Below are 20345 nucleotides of genomic sequence, written 5' to 3'. Positions count from 1 at the left end.
TAAACGTAACCAGTTTGTTCTGTTTAGGATTTATGCTCAGCATTTCTTGAAAGCCCCCTGGATGCTGGTTCAAGGTCCCTCAGTGTTACACCAAAATAAACTCCTCTGCTTCAGAGTTTTTAAATATATTAAACTCATGTGTGGGATCATGGCCTGACTGCTCTTTCTACATGAGATAAAAGTGCTATAAGTTCACCTATATTCCAGTATCATTGATTTTTGGGGTTGGGTGATGGAATAGAGTTTTTATAGAGGCCCGAAAGGATTGCTAGCTTCCCATCAGGAAAATATTTCTTATCACCACCCTCTGTAAATCAGCTGTTTTGTATGTTCGGTGAGTAGTGTGGGGTGGAGTAGCATCCAGATAGATAATTATTGTATTGCTCTGACAACATCTCTGAAAATAAAATGCTATAAGCCAGGTTCCTTATGGCATTGCTGCTGACACCATAGTAACCATGGCTTACCTCTCCCATAAAGTGAATATAGTGTATTGTGTAATTCTGTTCTTCACTTTAATGATCTGGAAACTTCATTTAATGCTGAATATGTGTTCAGCTTTTTATTACATCATCATCATCATCATCATCATCATGCATGTCAGGTTCATCCTACCTCTCCTCTGAAAAATTGTGACAATAATAACTGGAAGCTATGTGACAATATATTAAACAACAAAGCCATTATAATAATTTCATTAATCAGTAAACATCAAAACAGTTTAATAGTCTAGTTTTAAGAAACAAGACTGGAAGAGATGTTTTGTTGCTAATAAAGTGATTTATATCAGCTCACTTTGTCTTGTATCCTACTATGACAGCAACATTTTAAGTGGTCCCATAAAAGAAAGTTTAATATTGTGTCATTTTTTATTCTTTTGTAATTTCAACCATTTTATAATGTTGTTTAAATGTGGTCCTCTTCCTAAAGTGTATTCATCTTTCCTTAATGTATAACCATTGACATTTCAGTCGCCAGAAGACAAGTATGTGAAAAATGCATACCAGTGGATGGTCCCGTTTCTACATCGCTGTGAAAATGAGTCTCCTGGCATTGCTAATGAGCTTTTAAAAGAGTATTTGGTAACACTGGCAAAAGAAGACCTGACATTTCCTCTGAAAATCTTTCAGCATTCAAAGCCAGCAGTAAGTTCAGCTTATCAACTGTAAATTTATGTACCTGAACACTTCATCTCCCCCACACCCTACTCACAAGTTACATTTGCAAATACATTTAATTGTGTTATTTGTTTTACTGATCAGTTTTGGAGATGGTTGCCATTGTACAGCTTTTTGGGACTAAACATTTATCTTTTCAATGGTAACACTTGTTCTTTAAACAAGGTTACAGAGGAATTTCTATTACACAACTAATCTGTATCAGGATGTCAGAATATACCTTCAACCATTAATCACTTCTACAACCGACTGGGTAATTTTAGCACAAGGGGGATCTCTGCTGAATGTCACTTCAATGTTGTTCTTCTGTACTGTTTAATGTTTTGTTTTGTTTTGTTTTGTTTTTAAGCTTTTTCCCAATTCCCCCTCCCCCCGCCAACCCCCTGTACAGTTTTTATGTTTTTGTCTGCACTGAAATTACAAGAATCCATGTGGTGTAGTAGTTTGAATGTTGGACTAGGACATTGGCAGACTGAGTTTGAATCCCCACTTGGTGATGGAAACTCATTGGGTGACCTGGGGCAAGTCAAATCACACACTCTCAGCTTCAAAGGCAGACAGAGACAAGCACCCCTCTAAACAACCTCACTTTAGGGTTGTCTTGAAGGCAAACAACAACAACAGCAGCACTGAAATGCCACTGTTAAGCTTCTGCACATGTTCCCAGTTGTGGTTCTTTTACCCAGGGGGACACTCAAAATTTATTCTTTATCTGCATCTTGAAGTAGTACAACTTATTTTATGCTTTGCTGCAGATGTAGAGTTCATCTCAGAGTAAGGAAGAAGGGATTTTCAGTGGCAGGCAAGAAGGTAAAATGCTGAAAGGTGGGAAACCTTATCTATTTGAGGGTTGTTAACCATCTGTGAAGATAAGAGAGAGTATCAGCCAGCTTTGTGGAAGCCAACAAAGGTTAGGCCAGATGCAGCAGACTAAAACATCCTTTCTATTAAATATTTCCATGCATTTGTTGTATATCCGGGGCAACAACATTCCATTGGCTGGTATTGGCTAGAATTTGGGGAAAAGTTACATTTTTGGTCTATAACTCCTAGAATCCCTCAGTCAGTATGGAACAATGTTTGTGTTGCTGAGGTGTAGTCTAAAGAACTGTCTTTTCCAAGTTTTAAAGATACTTAGTTGGTATTGCATCAGAGAATGGTTTGCTCCTTTTCTTTTTTAGAGACAGATATCTTCTATCATCAGAGGAATACCAACTGGAAACCATTCACGACTTCAAGTTTATTCTTCATTAAACCAGGCATAATAGCCACAGAAACAAGTCACTATCATATTCAAAGATAGTTAAAGTAAAACACTTGAATTGGTAATAAAAAACATTTAAAAATTGGTCTGATATTATATGTTGTCACAAGACAGAATAAATATATCTTTCTTTATCAAAAATAATTTGACATAGTTGGCTGTTCAATAGGATGCATAATAGTGAGTTGCTGCTAATAAAAATGTCTGGTGTTTTTGAGGTGATAGCATCTCTAATATGAATAATAACAGGGTAAAGGTACTGAGGTCTTATATCTAAATACACAGAGCATTCCAGGAAAAAAATGACATAAATGTTCCATCTTTTTACAGCAATACTTCATACTTCCACAACTGAAATATTGGATACTGAAGTTTGCATAAGTAGCCACTTGGTTACCTTTGAAGAGCACAGCAAAATCTGGCAAGGGGAGCTGGCATTCAGTTTATACTTCTTGCCTGGGAGAAAGAACTCAATGAAACCTCTGAGTAGACATGCATAGGATCACACTGAGTGCACCTACACTGTAGAAATAATGCAGTTTGACACCACTTTAAGTGCTATAATGCCATCCTATGGAATCCTAGGATCTGTAGTTTTAAAAGCTCCTTAGCCATCTCGGCCAAAGAGTCCTGGTGCCTCACAAAACTACAGATTCCAGGATTCGGTAGGATGGAGGCATGGCAGTTAAAGATCCAAAGCACAGTGCAGAAATAATCCAGTTTGAGACTGCTTTATTTGTTCTGGCTGAATGCTAGGGAATTCTGGGAACTGTAGCTTTGTGAGACATTTAGCCGCCTCTGTCAAAGAGCTCTCAGCTACAATTCCCAGGAGTCCCTAGCACTGAGCCAGGACAGTTAAAGAGGTCTCAAACTGGATTATTTGTGTGTTTTGGACAAAAGTGGTGTCAAGCTATATTATTTCTACAGTTTAGATGTACCCACTGTTAGCCTCAATTATTTCATACTAGGCATTTGCTCTGAATTTAACCACTAAAATGTGAAATGCAGAGATGGGGTGAGGAACGGCATGAGCTTTTGTTAAGAGATTAATGTGGTCTTTACATAAATTTGTAATAACTTTAATCTTTCTGAGGCATTGTTTTATAGCTACAGATCCAGATTGAATTCACATTTCTGCTTCTTAGGTCACATTTTGTTTGGATGTTCATTAATCCTTTACTTTTTTCACTGTGTACTGAAGTAAGTTGGGTATCTAGGGAAATGAACATTATAAAGTATAAGGAAACTATTTACACATAATGTAGCTAAGCTAAAAGATTTAGAATTACAAATATTTTTATTTTTAAATATTTTAAATATGTTAAATGTCTCCCCTACCAGGTAAATATTTAATATTTTAACATTTATTTATTTAAATAAATTGTCTGATGAAAAATATTGTGTTGTTGTTGTTGTTTAAATGAAACTGGAAATACAGTCTTGCTGTTCCAAACAACTACCAAGCTTATCAGTTCCAAGGCAGGTTCTATTCATAGATTCAGCTAGTATAAAATACCTATAATTGAAAATTATTAGAAATCTAGGAAAGCCTTTATAATGAACAAAAACCCCTAAATTAGTATTGCAGTTGCAATTATTCTGTTTGAGTCAGTTGACTGTCACAGAGATATTGGAGAAGCTAACTGCAAATTGAGAAAAATGTTCTAGAATTAAGCCATGGATTTGGTCTTTTCTTTTTCTTGTAGTGCCAACAAAAAATAATTTCAGATCAAGACCTGTTGATGACAATTGCCTTAGAATGTATATACAGCTGCAAACGTGATGACCAGCTGTCTCTCTGCTATGATATCTTAGAATGTCTGCCTCAGAGAGGTTATGGGTGAGTATTTCTAAGAACCAAGCTTTGCTGTTGGAGTAATGTTTTAAAAAAGCAGAGCTAAGAAGAATTTTTCACAGATACTATCTTAAGTGATTAAAATATCCATACCCAATGTTCCCAGAATGTTGTGACCAAGGGCTAATCACAACATGGGAAATAGGGATACTTTCTTTTTCTAGGTGGCAACACTTAAATTTGCAGATTACATCCTTCATGCTTAAAAACACATAAAGTCTGGCGGAAGACATCATTTGTAGGCATGGTGAGAAATACAACATATATCTAAAAAGTAGTTTGGGCTCTGCCTGACTTTTCATGTGTACATCCAATCTGTGTACATGCTTACTGGAACATCAGTGCTTCCGTGGGTAGTTGAATTGTGTGACATTACCTAACTGCTCCCTGGGTTTGTTACATCTTGTAAGGAGAAGCCATAAGAAAGGGACCATACTGGTAGAACACATGCTTCATATGTAGCAGGCCCTGGGCTCACTCCCAACTTTTTCAGACAATGCTTGGAAAGCCCCAATAGAGCAGCTACCAGTCCTGGAGATGTGAAGAATGCCCACAAATGTTCTTGTTCTTGACCAGAAAGGATGTTTGAACACATTGAGACACCCTGTCAATAAAAGAATCAACCGATATGAGGTTTTTCTCATTTTGTGTAAATAAAATGCTGTGTGAACATCACTTTCCCAACCTTGAAAAAAAAACCTAACATTTTTGTGCAGAAAACTATGGGGTTTTTTTTGTTTGAAAAACAATTGTTTTCCACCCAAAATGTCTGAAAACATGTGTGTGGAGGGGGGACACAGACAAAACCTTTTCTAATTTCACCCAGGAGGAAGAAGACTTTTGAAATTCTTCATTTGTGCAGAATTCAAAGATATAGCCCTGTTAGATTGTAGAATCAGTATTTAGAGAGATCTTGTAACACCTTTGAGACTAACTGAAAGAAAGAGGTTGGCAGCATGAGCTTTCGTAGACTTCAGTCTACTTCCTCAGATGCTTTTTACTTTTAAAAAAAGCATTTGAGGAAGTAGACTGAAGTCTATGAAAGTTCATTCTGCCAACCTCTTTCTTTCAGTTAGTCTCAAAGGTGTTACAAGATCTCTTTACATCTTCATTCATGCAGGCAAAAATAACATAAGTGAAGATATTACGTTAGATGGACCAATGGCCTGAAAAGCATTTTAAAATTATTTCTTATATATTTCTTGATCCCTGGGTGCTTAAACCCTGCATCCTCTTCCAATGTGTGGGCCAGTTTAGCCACTGAAAAGGGTACTGATAAGGTGAATGGTAAGAAGTGAGGAGATGGAGTATTATGTGTTAACAGGCTTTTCAACATACAATGCATTGTAAGGCCCAAAACATGGGCAAGAAAGAGTGGCTATTAGCTGCTTTGGAGGTGGGGCATGCAGGTGATGCACGTCACCGGAGTGGCCAGAAGTCATTCCACAGCTACCTAAGGTGGCTTGAAGCCGGCCAAAAAAGGAGCACTGAAAAAGTGCTCCTTGCCAGTGGCCCACTTAGGATCAGAGCAGCGGATGGCTCTGGGTCTGCAGCGTCCCATTGTCGTCGTCCCCAGACAATCTAAGGCCAATTGGGGCTGAAGCGGCCAGAGATCACTCCATGCTGCCGGACTGCTTCGCCTCTAAGTCATAATTTACCTGTATGTTAAAGAGAGAGGGTTTTTTTTGGATAGGCTATTTTCTAATTTGTCTTTTTCTTACAGGTAGTTTGTAATATAATTTATTTTATATTCTTTTCAGTGCTGAAACAGACATTACTAGCAGTCTTCATGATAAGGTTGATGAATTGGAACAAATTCTTAGGTAAGAATGTCCTCTCTCTCCTCTCTTTGATATGTTTACTTCATTAACACAACGTTATATTTTGCACATGATGTAGCTATTATAACAACATTATGTTTAAATAAAAATTTCAATATTATTACAATCCAGAAATATTGGAAAATAATTAAGTAAGGTCCGCTGCACCATTGAATGCCTGTTTTGGACGGTTCCGCAGTCCTCTGAAGCACATTTTGATGGAATGTAATGGCCTACAGCAAAAAGAGGAATCATCCCACTGATGGAATTAGCTATGGTAATAGGCAAACGATATTGGACTTCATCCATTGTAAATGCCCATTTATTTTGGAATGACACTTAGGGCTTAAACAGATGGCCCCCAAAAAACCGCAGCAACCCCACCCCACACCCCCAACCTGGTGTTTTTTTTTTTGGCGCAAAAAGAAGTTCCCAAAGCCGCTCTGTTTTGCGCTGGGAAAAAAGGTGCCTTTGCCTCTGTGGTGGCAGTTTGTCAGAGCTCCAGTGGTATACGATGTCTAAATGCCATGCTACTGGAATGCTGAAAAACTGCTACCATGTGGGCAATGGGGCGGCTTCACGGTGTGTTCCTGGCATCTTTGGGGGCATGTGTTGTGCATATACCATGCCCATAGGCCTCTGGGAAGATGCCACATTTTGCTGGTCTGTTTTCCTGTAGAGAACCAGAATAGATAATATCCAAATTCTGTATCTTATTTATTATCTCCAGAACAATTTTTCTTATGTAGCATACTAAAAGTAGGGAGAGGAAATGGTGAAAGTAGGTATTGTATGGGTGAAGAAAAGAAATATTGAGCCTACAAGTGGTCAGCTCTCATTGATTAAAGATTAATTTCTATTTTTAAGCTAGTGTGTCAATAAATGCTGATCTAAGTGGCCAGATATTTGTCCATTTATAGTTGTCAAATGTAAGCTGTTTGTTCAGGAGTTACAGAACAGCTGTTCCACGTGCTCAGACCATTAAACATATAATTTAAAAAAATGAGGGGGGGGAATTACCCATTATTTCCTGTATTGCTGTGTGGTCATTAGGAAAGATTGATTTGTCTCTCTTTGAAAAACTCATGGTTTTGCCATTTAGATTACATTGCAGGGATGCAAATCTTCATAAATTTCATAGGAGCCCTGGTAGCGCAGTGGTTAAATGCCTGTACTGCAGTCATTCACTCAAAACCACAAGGTTGCGAGTTCAAGACCAGCAAAAAAGGGCCCAAGCTCGACTCAGGCTTGCATCCTTCCGAGGTCGCCAAAATGAGTACCCAGACTGTTGGGGGCAAATTAGCTTACTTGCTAATTAGCTTACTTGCTGTTCACCGCTGTGATCTTTGGAATAGCGGTATATAAATAAAACAAATTATTATTATTATTATTATTATTATTCTCACTGACAGTTTTTTTTTTTACCATGTGACCTAAATGTGACCTGTCTTTCCAGAGAAACATCTGTCTGTGGTCTTTGTTTTGCACTTTAAGAATATGAGATATATATATTTTTATGTATTTGGTGATACAACTGGGTTTTGTGATGGCAGGCTGGGGTTAAGCTTTTACTGAATGTTTAATGGTGCATATGATTATTTATTGCAGTGTATCAGAACTTCTGGAGAAACATGGACTCCAGAAACCAGTATCATTTGTAAAAGACACACAGAACAATCCAGAAGAAGCACGCAAGCTAATGATTAGGTTGACCAGGCATACTGGCCGCAAGTGAGTAGTTCTTAGCAAACAATGTTGAACTTCTTAACTGATCTTCTCTTTTCTCATCTGTTTGTAAAAGAAGTATTTATTTCTAAGCATTTACAGCAGGAATGGGTAATGTGTGCTCCTTCAAATATAGTTGGACTACATGTTCCTCTCCATTGGCTATACTTGCTAGGGCTGATGAAAGATGCAATCAAACAACATCTGTCTTATTAATATTAGTTTTAGTATCCCGTCTTTCTTCCAAAATTGGTACTCAGTTTTAAAAAGAACAATACAGCTAAAAACTTACTAAAAAGTGAACAATAAAATGAAATTAAACTGTTTACAGTATTAAAATAATACAAAACTACACTTAAAAAGATAAAATGCAATTAAAAAAAGAGAGCTATTACAGTACAACCTCTATATATTTAGAGGATACATTCCTAAACTTTGTGTGGCTATGCAACCAAGACAGATGCTGCTTGGCTGGCTGGCTGGCTGCTATCTAATGTGGAGGTTGCCACTGGTGGTTAGGGGGCAGCCACCCATCTTCCTCATCCTGCAACCAGTGGCAATGGAGAGGGGCATGCAGGGAGTTCACCAAGCCTTGCTGGTAGTGAGAGAGAGAAGAAAGGAAGGAAGGAAGGAAGACCAGCCTCTTGGTCATTACTTCCATTGCATTCAGTCACCTTGGAAGCAGCAACTAAGCACTGGCTAGCCATTTTTCCTTTTGTTCTTGCATGCAAGAATGCTGCATCCACCACTAAGAGAATCACCCACCTTTTTGCAGTCAGGCCTGCTGTGCTTGTCTCTGTATGAAACAGAAGTGGCGGCGAGTTGGAGGCGCTCACTGCTGTGCAAAGTGGGAGAGGGTATGGCAAGGGGAAGACCCCTTCCTCCTCATCTTGTAACAAGCAAGGAGGGAGCAGGTAGGCAGGCAGGCAGGCAGGCAGGCAGGCAGGCAGGAAGAGCCAGGTGGTGGTACTGCTTCCTTTCCTCTCCTGTTGTCTCGCATGAGGAAGAGGTGAGGAAGGACCATGGCTAGTGATGACAGCCATGGATTGCAGGTAAGTGAAACCACAGATAATGGTCTTGCAGATATGGGGATCATACTGTAGAAGCAGTTTCAAACAGGGCTAGACATTTTCCTTCCTTGGTTTACTATAATAAATGTTTTGGGAGGAAATTGTCTAAATGGATTACATATTGATAGTGGTTGCTATGAAATTTGGTCTTCATGCTGAGATATAAATTGTTTCACGGATTGGCAGGTAGACACTAATTTCAGTGGTTTCAAAACCTGAACAAATGAATCTGCTTTCCAAGACAGGATTACAAGTGAGATAAATAGATATCTGTAGGACTGACTTTGGAGCAATCCTGCATATGATTACAATGTGGCAGGTTATAGACCGCCCATTGGGGCGGGCTGTACCCGCCCCTTTCCCCAGAGTATTGGGGCCTCAGCAGCCAGAATGGCAGCCGCTGAGGCCCCGATCCGCCGCTTTCCGGGCTGCGGGGAAGCGGCAAAAGGCCACTTCCCTGCAGCCTGGAAAGGGGTGTCCCTGAGGCTTCAAGCCCCAAGGATACCCCGCAGCAGCCGCTTGGCCCCGTTCTCCTTTGGTCCGCTGAGCGCAGCCATCTGAAGGCTGCGCCCAGCGGACCAAACCAGGAAGGAGCTCTGAAACGGAGCTCCTTCCTGCTCCGCGGAAAGGGCGCATTATGCGCCCTGGCGCGGAGCAAGGACGTCACGTCCGCGCTGCCCCATATAGAGGCGGCGCGGTCGTGACGTCCTCATGGCGGCCGCCATTTTGTGCATGTGGAGCGTGCACTAGGGTTAGGGGGGTGCACGCACAAAACGGCCCGTTTGTAACGGGCCTAAGACTTCTCTTTAGCACACAGCTACTTAGGAGCCAGACGATTTGTTCACTGCACATGGCATACACACAGATGAGATGGAGTAATTCTCTCTTAAGAATTTAGGGCTTAGAAACAGTGGTCTGCAGGAGTGGCAGCTGAATTTTCCAATACAGGAATGATTCCACAAAAGGAAGAAAAAATACAGAGGAGGGGCAATATAACTACAGCTTGGGAAAATTCCTTTTTTAGATTACAAATTCCAGAATTCCCTAGCCAGCATATCCAGTAGTGAGGCTGCTTGAGGGATTCTGGAAGTTACAGTTAAAAAAATAATCCACAAGCTATGTAAAATGCAAGCACAAGGGAGCAAATGTATCAGTATATGTATTGGGGCGGTGATTTTGTGGCATGGGGCATTTAATGCATTGGGGATGTCTTAATTCCACATTGTGCATTATTGCTCATATGTGGGCAAACGGGGGGAAGTCAAGCACAAGTTTCTTTTCCTTTCTTGAATCCACAGTTCATAGGAGCACAGATATCGTCCCAGTTTCAAGGACTAGTGAAAGTCAACATTGCAAAGAGTACAGCCTAGCTATTAAAGTATCTTATTATGATGATTTTGAATTTCCAATTTGAACCAGAATTCAGTCTCTGTGACTAGGGTAGCTGTAATTTGAAGACTTTAGATATAAAATCAAGGACCAGCATACTGGGTAAGCTCTTAGATTTCAAGTGAATCACTATGTCTCTAGATAAAAATCTCTCATTTGCTATGAACTCCATGGGCAAGCAACATTCTCTCAACCTTGGCTCTGTACCTGTCATATGGGTATAATAAAATCTGTCCCCCATATAGAAATGTCATAAGGATGCCTTATATATGAAGCACTGTATAAATTATCATTTAGCATGGGTGTATTTTTTTCCCATCTACTGTACTAGTATGTTCTTCCCATGGGGGATAGTTGTGTAGCTTTTAAGATGAAGTATTTAATTTCCACATTGACACTTTCTCTGCAAACTATTTGCTTATAAATGTTGACCTTTATCTCTTAAAAGGCAGCCTCCAGTTAATGAGATACAGTGGATGGGATTGTTGCAAGATATGCTGGAAATGCAGCAGAATGTCTACACGTGCTTAGAGCCAGATACATGCTATGAGGTGACTCTTTTTGTTCTTCAGTATGTGAAAGACCTGTTGATAGCTTTATGTCCACTTGTACTAATTAACTTGCACATGTTATTCTTCTTTCCTGACCTGAAACAACAAATGCACAGTTCATGTTCACGATTTCCTCATATAGACTGTCAGGATCTGTGCAACAGGGGCTGCATCTGCACTGCAGAAATAATGCAGTTTGACATCACTTTAACTGCCATAGCTCAATGCTGTGGAATTCTGGGGCCTGTAATTTATTGGGGCGCCATAGCTCTCTGACAGAGAAGGTTGAATGTCTCTCAAAACTACCAATCCCAAAATTCTATAGCATTGAGCCATGGCAGTTAAAGCAGTGTCAAACTTAATTATTTCTGTGGTGCAGTTGTAGCCAAGGTTTCAGAGTTGCCTCTCCATCTGGATAGGAGTTGGGTTCACCTTGCTAACATTCTTCTCTAAAGAGAGTCCTGTCTACCAGGTTATCCTCTAATGAGCCACCAAATGGGAGCATGTTATTTAAACAATGAACATGGAAGTCCCAGATTATGAAAGGTAACCTTGTTTTCTAGTTGACCTGAGGAGGTCAAGTTTTTAATGAACAAATACCAGATAGTGAAGGACTAGACTGACATCATATTTAACTACAGATGTCAGTGGGGGAAATGTGTGCATGCACTTCATAGGAGAGAGAAGGGTCATGGAAGAAAATATGTGATCCTACTACATGTTCTTCTCCCTTAATCATGGATCACTCATGAGCTGCATTCCTTCTGCCTCACTGACCATGCCATTCTTCCCCCTCTCTGCTCAGTATTTTAAGAACATTCTTTGTACTGTATCTTATTTTAAGTTTTAAACCAATTAGCCAAATGTTTTGTCGCCCTTTTACAAATGTTGCATAAGAGACACGTTTCTGACAAATTCATATGGTGTGTTTTGTTACCTTCAGGTTTTAAAATAGCTTTTAAAAAAAAAGCATCTCAGAATTTCTTGCCATTGAACAAACTAATTACAAAACACTGGAGAATTATAAAAGACATGAGAAATGTAGAGGGGAAATTTGAACTTCTTAATGTACAACAACTGAAATACAATTGCTAACTAAACAATATATATAAAGATGAATGGCCTTTATCAGTGTTATGTTTATTAAATGGTTCACTGAGCAGAAAGTTCATTTTTAATAATGTCATTCAGGGTGTGTAAAGAACTCTGATAGATGTTTTCCTGTTTGCATTTAAAGTGAAATGCAAAATTCTGTTTCTACAGAAAATTGTGTGTATATATTGAAGATGAATTTGTCATTAAGTGAATTATAGTTGAAGGCACACACCACACACACACGCACACACACTAAACAGTTGCTGTTTTGGAATATGCAGTTTACTTGAAAATGCTCTTTACAGTATTCTGTAGTGTGGTATTTGTGTAAGTCTTTCTGCTTTATAACTTACCTTTGAAAATGTGACATACTTTATCATTTTCATATTATTATCAGCCTTATTATGGTAGCTTATACACTTTATTGCTTATGGCTGCTAGTCTTTAAGACTCTTCAGAGATGTTGACAGCAAACTAGATTTTTTTGTTGTTGAAAAAAATGCAATTGGAAAATGGCATATGGCGTGTAAACTGAAAACTAAAACTGATTCCTCCTTCAGAATGCATACACTAAGAATATATGTCATGTCAAGAACAAGGTATCACAATTATCGCACTTATTTCAAGATGACAGACATTAACCAAAATGTTGAATAGATTTCAGTATTAAACAGGCGTCATTGTGCCTTGCCAATACATTAGTGCATCTTATAAAGAGGTATGATCAATTTGATGTGCATAATTTCTCTGCAAAGATTGCTTCTTCGCTTGCTCAAAGCCCAGAATCCATTTTTGACTTAGGATTTCTGTCTTGCTGTTTCACTTGTACTTCCTATGTTCCTAGTTCGATGAATTCCTTATAGAAAAATTTGGTGACAGTCCATTGCCCATTTTCTTCTGCTGTGTACAGCAATGTGATAATTTTGGCAGTTTTCAAGAACATATTCCATAGCACAGTCCTTTTATCTAACCAATTGGAACAGTATCCAGGCCAAACAGATAATGTATGCCCCGATATATCTGAGAATTCACTGCACCATGCAGGGACTTATGGTCATCCTGCAGTGGAAGGAGGTATAGTTCTGTGGCTGAGCAGCTTCAATTCATAACATCCCAAGGTAGGGCTCAGATAACATCTTGTCTGAAACCTTGGGGAGCTGATGCCAGTCAGGGTCACAGATGAGCCAGTGTGATTCTTAAGCATTCTCGGAAGGCAAATTAGCAGTGTTTCCTGTGAGAAGCGTATTAGATATGTTTTTCTTTAATCCTTTATTAAAATCTATTTGTATTGGTCTTGTCTTAGTGGGAAATTATCCCCATATATGTATGCAGAGAGATCTTGTAGCACCTTTGAGACTAACTAAAGAACTAGGTCGGCAGCATGAGTTTTCATAGACTTAAGTCTATGTCCTCTGATGCATTTAGTGGGTTCTTCACATGCAGGCCTGTTAGCAGACACATTTCCCAAGCTTGACCAAATGCATTTGAGGAAGTAGACTTACGACTATGGAATTTATCACATGAGACAGATCCTGTGCAGAAACTTGTTTTAAAGTGGAAAAAAAACCCAGCTAAAGCAGGTTGTTTTTCACACGATGTTCAGGGTTAACCTGAACAGAAATTAGAAATAACCCTCAAAAGACGATGTTTGCATCAATGAGAAATAATGTGACATTAATCTGAATGCAAAGTCAAGAAAACCCTTCCCTTTTTACTTTTAGGAACTTCCCAAAAGTAAAAAGGAGTATCTTTTGTCAACTTTGCGTTCAGATTAGTGTTGCATCATTTCTCATTGATGCCAACGTGTCTGAAAAACAACCTGCAAAAGCAGATTTTAAAATCCCATTTCTGCATGGGATTTAACCAATTTGCCTTCAATTTATCTCCGTATGATAGAGTTCTATGAAAGCTCATGCTGCCAACTTCTTTCTTTGGTTAGTCTCAAAGATGCTACAAGATTTCTCTGCATACTGATACTCTCTACATACTGACTAACATGGGTATATCTTTGAATATCCCCATATGTATTTGCTTAACCGTTTCTGTCCTTTTCTTTTTCTTTTTTGTAGATTTTTACAGAAAGCCTTCTGTGCTCAAGCCGGCTGGAGAACATTCACTTAGCTGGGCAAATGATGCACTGTAGTGTTTGGTCAATAGATCCTCCAGTTAGCACTGCTTCAAAAGGAAAACCACAATATAGAGTCTGCTATGAGAAAAGCATTGAATTGGTTTTGGCTGCTAGCAGAGAGTATTTCAATTCTTCAACCAGTCTGACTGATATATGCATGGATTTGGCCAGGTAAACCAGCCTACTTTCAGTATCATTCCCATCACCCTTCAACTTTCAGAGCAGGATTGGGAAGAGTTCAGGCTTACAAGATCTGCATCCTTTTTCATTAGAATGGCAAGGTCTGTCAGTTGGGTTTTAGTACCAAAACCAAAAGCTTGTACACATATCTTTTCACTCCTCCTGTTTTTCTCTAAGAAATCTTGATATCAGTAATCTACTTTAGGAAGCAAAAAGGGGCTGATTGTTTCCATTATGGTTAAACTTTTGGGACTCAGAAATCCTTAGTGTTGCACTTCAAGTATTCACTGGGAAATCTGTGGCCCCTTACACACTTAAACGTTTTTCTTGAATGATTCAGGCCCAATACAGACCGGCACTTTATGCTGGCCTGTGAGCAGAGTTAGGGTGCAGCACCCGCATGCTGAATGCCCTAACACCGCCCCCAGGGCGCTATTCTGGCTTGTACCAGTCCACACGGCGCATGCCATCATGACGCCCCTCTGGTGCTGCTTCCACATGATGCAGCACTGAAGGGGCATCATAAGGTTGTGCCGCTGCAGCTATGACACCCCTTGGAGGACACAAAAAGGAGCCTTTTTTGTGATTCCTTTTTGTGCTCTCCGGAGGTCAGATCGGGGCCGTGGCATAAGAGTGCCATGGCCCCGATTTGGCCAGCAAAGAGGAGGCTGCAGACCGCCCCTATGGGGCAGTCTGTCTAGCCCTCCTAAGTTACTTTTGAAGTTGCCATATATGTCAATATATGCTGGAAACTAAATGATGGTAATAGTAATAGTAATAAAAATAGTAATAGTAATAAAAATTTATTCGGTCATTGACCAGTATAAAAACAAAATCACACAAGCAACATATCAATATAACAATAACAAATTAAAATATAAACTGATGGTAGACTGTACGTGTACAGTATCGTAAACAGTTCTTTCTACACGGTAATAAAATGACCATTTGACAGTTGAGGGCGCAGTTTACAAACAATATAACAAAATTTAGCCACCTTAAGGGATACTGTAGAATCATTGTTGTCCAATAGGAGACGTAAATAAAAGGAGTCAGTTTTGCCTGGGAATTTACTCAGTAGTGGGCTAATCAGTTGGTGATGAATGTCTCTATAGAATTGACAATAAAGGAAAACATGCTCATTGGTTTCAACAGTGCCCGAGCTACATGGGCAAAAACGGATTTCAAAAGGTGTTTTTTTAAATCTACCTTCCAACATGGCCGTGGGCAACACATTGAAACGTGCCAGAGTTAGAGCCCTTCTTAACTTCGGGAGGGTAACATGGAACAGATATGGAGCTGGGGAGGGGACCAAAACTTGAGCACTGAACATGACATATTTGGAAAGGGAAATAGAGTCCATGTATCTTTCTGCTTCTAGGATTTTTTGTTTAATAGTAGATTTAGCTCTATCGGTGTCGAGCTTTAAAATTTCATTTTTATTGAGACCAAGCTCATTTAATTTCTTAAGAAGCGAAATTTCCCAAGAGGATTTAGAGGAATCCAGGAAAATTAAATTTGTCAGACCTCCAGAAGTTTTATGCAATTTTTGCCAATAGGTGAGTACACTAATCCACAGACTAGATTCTATTTTAATAGTCCCAGCCTCCCTTCTAAGAACAGCGTTCGGAACACAATGGGCAACCTGAAAGATTCTCCTAAGGAACTTAGTTTGTACACGTTCAATTACATTTATGTTACTATATGGTCCCAATTGGGCTCCGTATAGCAATTGAGGGCGAACCTTGGCATTAAACAGTTTGATTGCGGCTGGAATAAACTGAGTACCTTCAGTGAAAATAAAATCTTAAAATAGCTGTTATAGTTCTTTGGGCATTACTAACGACAAGTTCTGAATGGGCTGTTCTCCTACCAGAGGTATGAAATACAATCCCTAGATATTTGAAAGTCTTAACCTGCTCTATGTGTTGTCTATCAAGTCTCCATTGTCTCAATTTGGGGCGGTGAGCAAAAGTAAGAATCTTAGTCTTAGAGGAGTTAATTGTTAATTTCTCCTCTTTACAGAACAAATCAAGAGAATTTAGGGCTCTTTTAAGTCCGGTGGGGGATAATGAGAAGATAACGACATCATCCGCATAGAGCAATGAGTTGATATGCTTCTTAGCCAGCTTTGGAGGATGAAAAGAAAGATTGTTCAAGGCAGAAATAAGGGGATTAATGTAAAAATTAAATAAAGTGGGGGCTAGGACACATCCTTGCCTTACACCCATCTTAACAGGAATTGCCTTGGAAACATGTCCTTGGAGACTGCATCTGACCTTAATATTAGAACTCTCATGAATCTTAATAAGAAGCAAGAGGAGTCGTTTATCTATATTAGTGCACAATAGTTTCTCCCACAATCTAGATCTATTAACTGAATCAAAGGCAGACTTAAAATCTATAAATGCCGCGTATAATGGTTGACCATAATGGAGGTATTTTTCAACAAGATATTGCAATATCATTGCATGGTCAATAGTGGATCGTCCAGGCCTAAAGCCTGCCTGTTCAGCCAACAAAATATCTTCGGACTTGAGCCAATCTAAAAACTTATTTTGAAGGTGTTTTGTGTACAACTTACTCACCAAACTCAAGAGAACTATTGGTCGAAATTAGAGGGGAATCGGATCTATTACCTTTTTTATATGTCGGGATTATGATGGCCAAGCCCCAGTCTTTTGGAATGGTAATTCTTTGATTATTCTAGAATGGGGCAGTATGATTTGGCAACAGTTATTATTTATGTTTAGATAATTGCACTTCTATGTATACGATCGCCTTTGAAGTTTATGTGAAGCTTGGGAAATGTGTCTGCTAACAGGTGTGTAGTATGACACATTGTTTTAGTAACAAAAGAATTGTATTGGGTTTTAGTTGTTTTCTGAGCAACAGAAACAAGGTTTCAAGAATGTTGGTTTTAACCATTAATGCTATCAGTCAGTGCTTCTCAGGCTATCTGAAGTGAGGCACCACCATTTTTTTCTACAATGTGCCAAGAAATGACACCATATTCTTTCCATTGACTACAACAGTTTTTCTTTCCTGGAAATCTGCCAGAGTCTGGCAGCCATTGGCACAGGATCTGCACTTACACATACGCACCGAGTAGCATTGTTTTAAGTGACCTAGCCTCGAAATGCATGGGCCAAAAGAAGTGGCTTCTGGCCATTTTGGCAGCATGGCATTCAGATGATGCATGCCCCCAAAGCGTCCAGAAGCTGCTCCGGTGCTGCAATCCAGTCCTTTGGATCAGATCAAAAAGGAGCTAGAATAATCCGGCTCCTTATGGCAGCTAGCTTGGGACCATGGCAATGGTCTGCTTTGGAAGCAGACTGTGTGGTTGCTGCAGTCCCAGTGTGATTGCAGCCCACTTGCAGCCAGAGCGGCTTCTGGCCCCTCCTTGTGGACCATCTGCTTTGCCCTGTAGTGCCTGCTTGTCTGAAGGACTGCTGGTCAGAGTATGAACTTCACTGTTATTGCAGCAAGCTGTTTTGAAGATACCTACTTGCAGCTACCCAGTTGTCAGACAAATGGGACGGTGCTTTTTCTAGTGTCACTTCTAAACATTGGAGTGGACTTTCCCTAGAGTTGCATCTAATTTGCACACACTCTCTCTCTCTCTCTCTCTCTCTCTCTCTCTCTCTCTGTGTGTGTGTGTGTGTGTGTGTTGTGTATTTTGTGTGTATCGGGGGGGAGTTTTTCAAGACACATCTTTTAAACTGTTTTTTAATTGTTTTATTGCATTTTCATCTGGTTATTGTCATTTTTAAAAAAATACACACCCACCCACCAACTCACCTATATACCCCCCCACACACACACACACTTCCTTAGTGGGTTTCAGTACTTTAAATAAAAACGAGCAAATCGAAACCTGTAATTTGCCTGTATTAATTTTTCCCTGTTAGGGAATTTGGGCATGAGCAACAATCAGCAAATGCAAAGTTGTAGTTTTGGTACATTGTGATTATATATGTATAAACAGCACAGCTGTAAAATAGAAATGTAGTTGCTGGCTGCAGAATGTCTTCTTGTGTCCACACCTGCACACTTTAAGAATGTGAGGCTCACATAAGTAGTAAAGAGATGAAAACAAATTGATTTTTTTAAAATGAGAAGACTTAGCAGCCTTGAGCATACACTGCTAAGGAAGTACTTGTAATTTATTTATCAACTGCCATAGGGCTGCGTAATATTTTACAGAACAAATAAAAAGACATAGCATCTTACATCTTCCAGAGACCATAATGTGCTAAAATAATGTTGTTTAAAAGGAGTTTGTTAGTATTAAATTAAATTTAGTTGGTGTTAAGAACCACAATTACCTCTTTGCCTTTCTGTATATTTAATGAAATGATTTATCTTTAGTGAGGTTTGTGGTTGCATGCCTTCAAGTCATTTCTGACTTATAGCGACCCTAAGGGGATCCTATCATGGGGTTTTCTGGGTTTGAGAGTCTGTAACTTGCCCAAGGTCACCCAGTGGGTTTCCATTGCTGAGTGGGAAATCAAACCCTGGTCTGCAGAGTTGTAGTCCAGCGCTCCAACCATGGCACCATGCTGGCTCTTTAATGAGGTTTACTGTTTTTTAATTTATTTTCCATTTAAAAAGTCAGTCAAATGCTAGTCTCTTACTAATAAGCAAGGAAGATATTGAGATTAAATGAAAAGTGTGAGTCATGAAATGTTTCTTAAAGTACCAGCTGTGTGGAATATTATGTGCTTCGTGCTCAAATTTAAACTTTTGTTTACCAGGACTGGGTAGTTGGAAATGTTCCATATACTTGATAATAATTTCAGCTTGTTGGGTCTATGGATCCTGATGAAGAGTTGTTGTTGTTGTTTTTATTGTTGTTGTTGTTAGATAGCTACAGTGTGTGTCTTATCTTTTGTGAAAATATAAGGTGGGATTAACTGACATCTAGATATTTCTAAATCCTCTGCTATGAAGATGAGAATACAGAGGAAGTATTACAGAAGTATTACATCTCAGGTGTCACAAGTTGCGGGTCCCCCCTTCCTTCTCCATCATCCATCATACATGAACCCCATGATACGGTCACCTTAGGGTTGCTGTATTTCAGAAATGACTTGAAGGCACACAACACACAGTGGCACATAACTCCCTCATTCTCTTTGCAATATTAACTTTTCAGAGCATGAGAAATCTGGGCTTCCTTCCCTCTACTCCTCCTTCCAGTGGGAAACAGGAGACAGAGAGACCCTTAAATCGTTGCCAGTGTCTCGGGGACAAACTCCCTGTTCCTAGTGAGAGAGTCATCTGGTTGAAGTCAACTTAAGTGAAAGGGATGGTAGTTGGGAGAATTTTAGATCTACTTAGAGGAGAGGGAATGCCCAATTAACCAGGGCCTTTAATTATCTCCAGAACCCGCATTTGATTAAGTAGCAACCCTATGTTCCCCCCGTACATTAGATAACATGTCAGAGGAATGGGCCATTATAAAAAAGATAGAATACAGTTGCAATATGAGAAGATACATATAAGGTGGAGATCAGATATATGAGGGCAGCTTAACATAATACAATGGGTCCTTTTGTTACACAGGGAATCCATGTATTCTCATGCCCCATTGCAAGCAAGGGGCGTGTACTCATGGTGCGGGGCAGCTATTTCTTTAATTGTTGCACGGCTTCAGCGTAGGCTCGAAGCCATGTATAGTAAGCCCGTGTATGGCGCAGGTGCACTGTATTACACCATAGTGACTATTTAGTGCATTTAAAACTTTTGAATTATTTGACCTTGACAGTCTTGTATCCTAGGTAATAGTGGTACTTCACATGGGCTTGTTTAATCTTAATAAGCAATGTATTTTGGAAGGCTTTAGTAAAAGCAGGGAGCAATATTTATCTGTGTTTGTTTCCAGTGTAGACCCTTATTCCTCCCACATCAGTCTTTCTTCCTGTTTCTTTGTTATTCTTCTACTTGCCAAACATTTTGTATCTCTTCTCTCTGTTTTTCCCCAGTGTGTGTGTGTGCATGTTAAGATTTTAATATATAGCAAAATGACAAAAACACCATCCCTTTTATTTCTTTGTTGTATAGGCTTCCATTTTTGCAATATGAAGT

At 39.4% G+C, this 20345-nt stretch overlaps 1 protein-coding gene across 1 annotated transcript in view; it reads left to right on the top strand.

The window, feature by feature from the left end:
* Positions 1–20345, top strand: part of NBAS (NBAS subunit of NRZ tethering complex) — a 254362-nt gene that overhangs the window by 81058 nt on the left and 152959 nt on the right. The window contains 6 exon segments of the mRNA XM_042464384.1: positions 972–1145; positions 4149–4282; positions 6058–6120; positions 7726–7848; positions 10750–10852; positions 14017–14246. Of these exon segments, the coding sequence (XP_042320318.1) occupies positions 972–1145; positions 4149–4282; positions 6058–6120; positions 7726–7848; positions 10750–10852; positions 14017–14246 (827 nt within the window).

The sequence above is a fragment of the Sceloporus undulatus genome, chromosome 1 (assembly GCF_019175285.1).
Source record: "Sceloporus undulatus isolate JIND9_A2432 ecotype Alabama chromosome 1, SceUnd_v1.1, whole genome shotgun sequence".
Classification (NCBI taxonomy): Eukaryota; Metazoa; Chordata; class Lepidosauria; order Squamata; family Phrynosomatidae; genus Sceloporus; species Sceloporus undulatus.
The sequence above is the reverse complement of the archived record's forward strand: the minus strand, read 5'-3'. Positions and strand labels throughout refer to the sequence as shown.